The sequence below is a fragment of the Carya illinoinensis genome, chromosome 7, assembly GCF_018687715.1.
Source record: "Carya illinoinensis cultivar Pawnee chromosome 7, C.illinoinensisPawnee_v1, whole genome shotgun sequence".
Classification (NCBI taxonomy): Eukaryota; Viridiplantae; Streptophyta; class Magnoliopsida; order Fagales; family Juglandaceae; genus Carya; species Carya illinoinensis.
The window spans coordinates 1916497-1925591 of record NC_056758.1 but is presented as its reverse complement, the minus strand read 5'-3'; the positions used below and the strand labels follow the sequence as shown (position 1 = coordinate 1925591).

At 27.6% G+C, this 9095-nt stretch overlaps 2 protein-coding genes across 2 annotated transcripts; both read left to right on the top strand.

Moving 5' to 3' along the window:
• The first annotated feature begins 2463 nt into the window (after window positions 1-2463).
• LOC122315442 lies at window positions 2464-5403 on the top strand. Its single transcript, XM_043131330.1, has 3 exons — window positions 2464-2829; window positions 3517-4027; window positions 4118-5403. The coding sequence occupies exons 1-3, from the start codon at window positions 2464-2466 to the stop codon at window positions 5401-5403; spliced, it is 2163 nt and encodes a 720-aa protein (XP_042987264.1).
• Window positions 5404-5475: 72 nt separating this feature from the next.
• On the top strand, window positions 5476-7437 carry LOC122315441 (ATP-dependent DNA helicase PIF1-like). Its single transcript, XM_043131329.1, has one exon. The coding sequence runs from the start codon at window positions 5476-5478 to the stop codon at window positions 7435-7437; it is 1962 nt and encodes a 653-aa protein (XP_042987263.1).
• The last annotated feature ends 1658 nt before the right edge of the window (window positions 7438-9095 follow it).

Here is a 9095-nt window from a genome sequence, read left to right as displayed (position 1 = left end):
TTTCAAAAATTTATTATTTTGACTGTAACAATAAATTGTTAATTTATTTGCTTAAAAAGTTAGATTATATTTCAGATAAAATTTATCACATTTATTTTGGTGGTTTCATTTCTATAAATGAAATTTACATTACTTTAGATTTAAAAAAAAATATTTTCTTATTAAATAAATTCTAATGTATTATTTGTTGTTAAAAATAGGGACTATCTTATCAACAGGAAGATCAAAATTCAGATAACATTATAATCATTTGGTAAGAAATTTGTAAGTATTTTTTTGTTTTATTAATATTAAACATTTATCTTTAGTTCAATTATATATTTATTGGTACATATTTCTTTAAAAGAAAAAAAAAATCTAATGCCTTATTTGTTGTAAAAAATATGGCCTTTTTTATTAACAAAAAATTCAAAATTTAAATAACATTATAGTCTTTTGACATAAAATTTCTAAATATTATATTAAATATTTATTTTTTGTATAAATATATATTTAATAGTACATATTTAGTCTTAAATATTTTTTATTTTAGCTTTTGCGAAAATGATGCAAAAATCTATTTATCATATTTGTGTTTTAATTTTTTAATAAACAAATGCTATGAAATTTTTTCAAAAATAACAAATTTACTACGTATTAATGTATTGTTCTTTTATTTAAAATCTTTGTATATATTTACAATTGTCTTTTATATGTTGTTAGTTCATAAATTTACACATCATCTCTTTGATGTGAAATTTATTTCCTAACAAAAGTAAATTCATACATTTCTTTTAAAATTATTTCACTTATTAACTGTTTGTATTTTCTTAAACATTTAGTTGTCCTTGAACATCAATCCATCCAGAACTTTATTAATAATTTATATCTTTAAAACATTTATTAACATAAAAAAATAAAAATAAAAAAAAAACTTCTATTTATTATTTTTCTTCTTTCCAGTTCTTAAAAATTTTAAATTTTATAAATATGTTCTTTAAACTTTAATATTTAAATATAAAATCTTTGCATATAAATTTTAATGTTCTGGATGGATTTTTGTTTAAGGATGAATATTTTGTTCCTCTATGTAATAGAATTAAATACCAACAGTTATAAAATACTGTTTTGTCACAATACTATATATAAATCTCAAATTATTCTTAGATATTAATTATACAATTACAATTATAAATGTCTTAAATTTTTTTTTTCTTTCAAAATATTTGCATTCTATTTGTCCATCGATACTTTAATATTTTGTTTTTTTAACAACAATTTCATTTCTTCAAACATATTTCATGATAGTTATTATATAAATGTTATTTTTTGTAAATATTTCTTAATTAACATATGGTCAGTAAAAATTTTAATATAGATTTCAATCTAAATAATGGTGTTTGCATCAAATTTTAATCTCAAAATCACTATAGAACATAGTGATTTTAAAAATAATACCATATTTAGACATTGATTCTATGTAAATTTGAATTTATCAAGCTATAAAATTTATAGCTATAAATTCAAAAAAGACATTTATGACCAATTCTTTAACTATAAATATTTATAAAATAAAACATCCTAATTTTATGTTCTTTCTAATTTAAACTATTTAGATTTTATTTTAATTAAATTTAACCATTTAAAATAAATGTATAAATAAAATAAATAAGATAAATACAAACTTATTATATAATATAAATTTTTATCACTTCTTTTATATAATTCATTAATTAAAAATTCCAAAATAAATTCTTAAAAAAACATTTGAATGTTATTAATGTTTTAAATTTGATATTATAATAACAAATGACTATTCTTACTATTATATATCAACTAAAGATCAAGTTCTTGCAACTTCGTTTATCAATTGTATTATTTTTGTATTTACAAATAATTATTATAATATCTCTAATCAAAATTAATTGCAACAAATTAAAACATTTTTATCTCTTTAAAAATTTTAAAAAATATATTTCTTGTTAAAAATAACATACATTTTTCTTTTTTAAAAATAGAGATTATATTTTCAACTAAAAGATCTGAAGTCAACAAATATCCTGCTAGCTACAAAAACTGTAAGTATTTTTTTTCCTTGTATATTACAAATTATTTCATTTATTCAATCCATGCTTAAAATTATATGTTTATTTAGCATGTAATATTTTATTCAATAAAGTATATAATATAAATAAATATATTTATTATATGTTCTTTTTTGTTCCAATTAATAAACTTTTTGAACTTTTTATTTACTGTCAATTTAAAATTTTGAACTTTTAATTTACTTTATTGACATATCAAATGATAAAATTTTATTATTTATTTCCAAAATCTTTATTTCAGGAAATAATTAAATAAAATTCTGCTTCAAAAACAATCAACAAAAAAATGTCATCTAAAGATCTTCTACAAAACAAAAAAGATCAATTGCAGCAAAGAACAACAAAAAGACATTGTCAGAAACAAGTTTCGAAAAGAGATATGCTTGATTTTCAAGATTCAACGCCATCTGATATTGATCAAATGATTATATCAATCGATGATACATCAGATGATCATCTCGAACCTATTGGCAATATTGAAAATTCTAATATTCAACAATACCATGGAAAGAGGTCCAGAATTTCTCGCCGTAATTTTAACATTCTTGGAATGACCTCCTCAGAAGAGCCTAGCATATGCCCAAATGTTCATCTCCTTGCTAAAAATTCAGAAGAATCTACACAATTAAATATTTCATACAGTTCTTCTGCTGGCTCAAGTTATTCTGTAAATTTGTTAAAAGGAAAGTCAACAAATGCACCAACAGAGACAAGTCAACTTTCTGAACAACTTATGGTCCAACAGGTTTAGTAACTTTTCTTTTTTGTCATCATATATTTTATTTATTTACTCTCTTTCAATAATTATTTTTTCTCTAAAATAGGTTCCTCTTGTTGATCAATTACAATCAAGTGCTCAAAAAAATCTGCGAAGATGTACTTTTGGTAAGAACTAAAAATAAAATGAATTCTTTAATAACATTATATTTTATTGTTATTTATATTTAAAATATTGATTGAAAAAAAATTATTTAATTATTTCTAATGAAAATTCTTATATTTGTTTTTCTTTTACCCCAACTCAATAGGCACATTACGTCGTCATAATGTTGTACATAGACAAATATTACAAAATGTTCCAGTTGAAGCAAATTATTTACCAAATATGCCACATTGTCAGCATTGCAAAGCAAAAAGATTCTTTCATGAAACAAACAATTTCTGTTGTGCTGATGGATCAATCTCTTTGGTTACAAATGATGTTCCAGATCAACTCTATAATCTGTTTGTTTCAAATACTGCTGAATCTACACAATTTCGGACATATGTTCGAACGTACAACAACAAATTTGCTTTCACATCTTTTGGAGTTAAATTTGACAGAAATTTATGTCGAAGAAACAGAGGAATATATACATTTCGAGCTCAAGGTCAAATTTATCACTGTCTCCCTGATTTGATTCCTTCAGATGGTCAACCTTCTAATTTGCAGCTATATTTCTATGACATTGAACATGAATTCGAGAATCGCATTGTTGACTCAATCAGAATGGATCCTTCTATTATTGCCCAACTTATGGATCTCCTTCGTGTAAATCCATATTCAACATTTTTTCGATCTATTGGTGATTTGCCAAATTTAGAATATCAAAAAATCTGTATAAAATCAGATCCTGGTTTAGATCAACGGGTGTTTAATGCCCCAACATCATCAGAAGTTGCAGCTATTTGGGTTGAAAATGATGATTCAGAACATTTAACACCTCGTGATATTTTCATATTTAATCATATTGGCGGGAGTCATTTAGTTCAATATTATTTTGGATGCTATGATCCGCTTCAATATCCTCTGTTGTTTCCTCTTGGAGATATTGGATGGCACCAAGGCATACAAAGAATTAACAAAAGAATTGCATCTGTATCTGCCAATAACTGCACAACTCAATTAATTGATCCTCATCGATCAACATCAGCAGAAGAATTACTCAGAAGAGAAGAACAAGGTTAAATTTTCTATCCTATCTTTTTTATACAACTTATTATTAATATATTTGGTATGTATTTTTTTAAATAATTTTTTATTACTTTTGTAGTTTTAAAGAAAAAGAGAAAAGATCCCATTGTTTCTTGCCGTGAATATTACTGTTACAAGTTGCAAATTAGAGAAAATCTGAAATCTATCCTTCTAATCTCTGGCCGACTTCTTCAACAATTTGTTGTTGACATGTATATCAAGATAGAGACTTCAAGGTTAGATTATTTTCGTTGCAATCAACAACATATTCGATCTGAATTATATCAAGGCATTGTTGATAGCATTAATCTTGGAGAAACAAATGCTTCAAGAATTGGCAAACGTATAATTTTGCCTTCATCTTTTATTGGAGGCCCAAGAGATATGCAAAAAAGATATTTAGAAGCAATGGCTTTAGTTCAACGATATGGCAAACCAGATATTTTTTTGACAATGACATGCAATCCAAATTGGAAAGAGATCTCAACTCAATTGTTACCACATGAGGAAACCCAAAATCGACCTGACTTAATTGCTCGAATTTTTAGAGCAAAATTAGAGGATCTGAAGTATGAATTATTCAAACGAGAAATATTTGGAAAAATCTCAGCATATGTTTATGTTATTGAGCACCAAAAAAGAGGACTTCCACATGCCCATTTCCTGATTATATTGCGTCAAGATTGGAAATTATACGCACCAGAATCTTTTGATGAGATCGTATCTGCTGAATTACCTGACAAAGACAACAACTTACATCTCTATACAGCTGTTGTTAAGCATATGATGCATGGCCCATGTGGAGTTCTAAATCCAACAAATGTATGCATGAAAAAAAATGGTTGTTGCAAAAATAATTACCCAAAACAGTTTGTCTCAAACACTGTTGTTGGAAATGATTGCTTCCCAATATACAAACGCTGCAACAATGGAAGAACAGCCAAAATCAGAGGACATGATTTAGATAATCGTTGGGTTGTTCCATATAACCCTTATTTACTTGCAATGTTTGACTGCCATATTAATGTTGAGATATGTTCTACAATAAAAGCTGTCAAGTATCTTTACAAATACATTTATAAAGGCCATGATCGTATTGCCTTCAATCTGGTTTCTGAACAAAGCACTCAACAGATTGATGAAATTGAAAGATTTCAATCAGCTCGATGGATTACTCCACCAGAGGCTATGTGGAGAATATTTGGCTTTATTATCAATGAGGTTCATCCAGCAGTCTATAGCTTACATTTACATCTTGAAAATCAGCACCAGGTTACTTTCCGTGCACATGAAAACTTAACAAATGTGATAAACTCTGACTTTTCAGCAAAGTCAATGCTGACTGAATTTTTCGCAACAAATTAAGCTGATCAGAATGCCAGAAAATTGTTGTATAAAGAATTTCCTGAATTTTATGTTTGGAGCCAACAATACAAAATGTGGACTATTCGAAAAAAACAGGTTGTGATAGGTCGAATTGTTACAGCAAATCCTTTTGAAGGAGAAAGGTATTATCTGCGGATGTTATTAAATCATATAAGAGGTCCTTTATCATTTGATCATCTCAAAACTGTCAATGGTATCTTGGCCCCCACATTTCGTGAAGCTGCAACTATGTATGGTTTATTACAGAGAGATGACAGTTTAGAAGAATGCTTATACGAAGCCTCTCTTTACCAAATGCCTTTCAGTTTAAGAAGACTATTTGCAACAATTTTGGTTTACTGTAATCCTACAAATCCAAGAGATCTCTGGGAACGCTTTGAACAAGATATGTGTGCTGATTTTCAATTAGTTGAAAGTTCTTCATCAACTGTTAGAACTGAAACTTTACGCTCCATCTGCACAATATTTGAATCAATGGGTAGAAACGTTAATTCGTTCCATCTTATAGACCAAAACATTGATTTTGATCAAGATGAGTTTTTGTTTAGAGAAATTGATGATGAATTAGCTGTTCCAATTCCAGAAGAAGATCTTCATGCATCAACACTGCTTAATTGCGAACAACAAAATGCTTATAATTCTATCTTACAAAAAGTTTTGTCAAATGAACCTGCGATGTTCTTTATTGATGGTCCTGGTGGTACAGGAAAAACATTTTTATACAAAGCACTCCTTGCTACAACAAGAACAAAGCAATTAATTGCTCTTGCAACTGCTTCATCTGGTGTAGCTGCATCAATCTTACCTGGAGGTCGAACTGCACATTCACGATTCAAAATTCCACTAGATACCAACAAAAATCTCACATGTAGTGTCAGTAAACAAAGTGGACTTGCAAGATTACTACAAAAAGTAAAGTTAATCATATGGGATGAAGCTCCTATGTCAAGAAAAGAATCTATAGAAGCATTGGATAAAATGCTAAAGGATATTAATGATTCAGAATTATCTTTTGGTGGAAAAGTTATTGTATTTGGTGGAGACTTTCGTCAGATTCTACCTGTGGTCCCAAAAGGAACAAGACAACAACAGATTGATGCCAGCTTAGTTTCTTCCTACCTATGGCCAAAATTGACAAAAATTCGTTTAACTGAAAATATGCGTGCAAGATTAGATCCAGACTTCTCAAAATACATATTGGATTTAGGGAATGGGTTACCACCAATCACAATTAATGAATACGTTAGAATTCCTGCAGTCATGTTAATTCCATATGAAAATGATTCTGCTTCTTTGGATCATTTGGTGGATACTGTTTTTCATAATATTTCTGATTATTCAACAAATATTTCAAGCATGATGAATCGAGCTATATTGACACCAAAAAATAGTTATGTTGATGAAATAAACACTTTGTTGATTCAGAGATTTCCTGGAGAGTTAAAACAGTATTACAGTTTTGATGAAACAATCGATGCATCTGAACAGGCAGTCATGGAAGATTTCTTACATACTTTAACACCAAATGGACTTCCTCCACATGAATTATTGTTGAAACAAAACTGTCCAATCATGTTATTGAGAAACATCAATCCTTCAGAAGGACTATGCAATGGAACACGACTAATCTGTCGCAATTTTGATCGTAACGTTATTCATGCAGAAATTGCAGTTGGTCATCACAGTGGCAAAAAGGTTTTTATTCCGAGAATTCCATTTTTACCAAATCCTGATGAAAACAGTGGTTTCCCATTCAAACGAACTCAATTCCCTGTTAAACTAAGCTTTGCAATGAGTATAAATAAGTCACAAGGACAGACATTAGATTTTGTTGGGATATACTTGCCACATCCAGTTTTTTCACATGGACAATTATATGTAGCTTTATCAAGAGCTAAGACTATTTCTGCAATCAAGATTCTGATACGACCAATCTCAACTGATGAACCAGAAAAAAACTGCACAAAAAATATTGTCTACACAGACTTATTAACATTGGCCTCCTCTGACTGATGTTATGCAGGTAACAAATTTTTTTTTTTATATTTAATTTTAACTGCTATAAATAGATTAAAAATTTCCTACAATTTTTTTTTATATTTCCAATATTCTATTAATTTATTCTTGTTAACTAATTAATACATATAAGTTTCTATTAGTTTTTATTTTACAGTTTAATTAATTCCATTTCTTTCCTTTTATGTTTATAGACTTCATTTCTTTTTGGCTTATCAGTTTTCAAAATGCGGATCACTTATACATCAATTAAAGATATTACTCCAAAGACAAGGGACTGGAAAATCAAGATGCTCGTGGTTGAAAAATCCCCCAAACGAATTGGGCAACACTCATCAATAAAATACCAAAATTTAATGTTGGTAGATGAACAGGTACAATATTTTTTTCTCTACTTACAATTTATTCTACAAATATACTCATATATATATATATATACTTTATATAACATATCTTATACATTCTATGTAATTATATTTACTTGTAAAATTTTTTTACTTTTTTTTTTAAAAACAAATTCCTTACTTATTATAAAAACTAACAACCAATACTTTCTTATATAATATAGGGAAATCGTCTGCAAGCAACAATGTTCGGAAATGATATTGATTCAAGAGAAGACTCTCTCCAGATGTTTCGATCCTACTATATTATAAACGCATATGTCAAACTACTGGATCCTAAATATAAAACTGAGTCGCATGAATACCAATGGATTATAAATGCAAAAACAATCATCGAAGAGATTCCAGAAAATGAACAACAAGAAATACCAAAGTACAACCTCATTCCCATTAACGAGTTGGATGCTTATAAGGATTCAATTGCAGAAATAGGTAAATTATTATCATTTTTTAATTTTTTTTTCCTAAACAGCTAATCATTTCAATATTTTTAATCAGATCTCTTAGCAGTTGCTCTTCACATCAAACCTCCAAAAGAAATAACATTAACAAATGGACCAGCTACTCTTCAAGAAATCTATGTTATAGATCAAAGGTAAATTTTTTTTCCCCTTTTTAATTTTTGAAATTTTTTTTATAATCTTTACTTTTTAAATTCTTTTTAATTTTCTCCTTTCATATCATGTAGCTTCAATCCTATCTCGTTGACTATGTGGGGACGTTTTGTTCAAGACGAATGCAAAAAAATTTCTGAAATAATCGAAACAAAACCAATTCTACTTGCAACAAAGCTCAAAGTTCGTTCTTACAATGGTAATTCTAATAATTCAAATTCTTAATTCTTATTTTAAATCTTACATTTTTTAACTAACAATTATTTATATTAACGAAACAGGACTATCTCTTTCATCTCGACCAGCAAGTGCATTTACAATCAATCCTCTTATCCCTGAAGCAAAACTGCTGCAAAGATGGTAATTCATATTAATTACAATATTTTTTATTAACATATCTATTAAAAATGTTCCAATTATAATTTCTTTTTTTCTTTTTTAGGATTGCAATCAATGATTCAAGACTTGAAGTCATAATTGCAAAATCATTAAAATACCCATCTACATCTTTATCGTCAGTTGGTATTCGACAAATAACAAAAAATTGTGATGTTGCTGCATTACTAAAAAGTTTGCAACCAATGGAGGTAAATTATTTTTCTTAACATCATATTTATATTTATATTCCTTCTCATTA

Excerpts from the sequence above, each read along its gene's own strand:
- LOC122315441 (XM_043131329.1), top strand. The coding sequence starts at position 5,476 with ATGTGGACTATTCGAAAAAAACAGGTTGTGATAGGTCGAATTGTTACA.
- LOC122315442 (XM_043131330.1), top strand. The coding sequence starts at position 2,464 with ATGCTTGATTTTCAAGATTCAACGCCATCTGATATTGATCAAATGATT. Across the intron at positions 2,830-3,516 it reads AACAACTTATGGTCCAACAG|CTATATTTCTATGACATTGA; the intron begins GTTTAGTAACTT and ends TCTAATTTGCAG. Across the intron at positions 4,028-4,117 it reads ACTCAGAAGAGAAGAACAAG|TTTTAAAGAAAAAGAGAAAA; the intron begins GTTAAATTTTCT and ends TTACTTTTGTAG.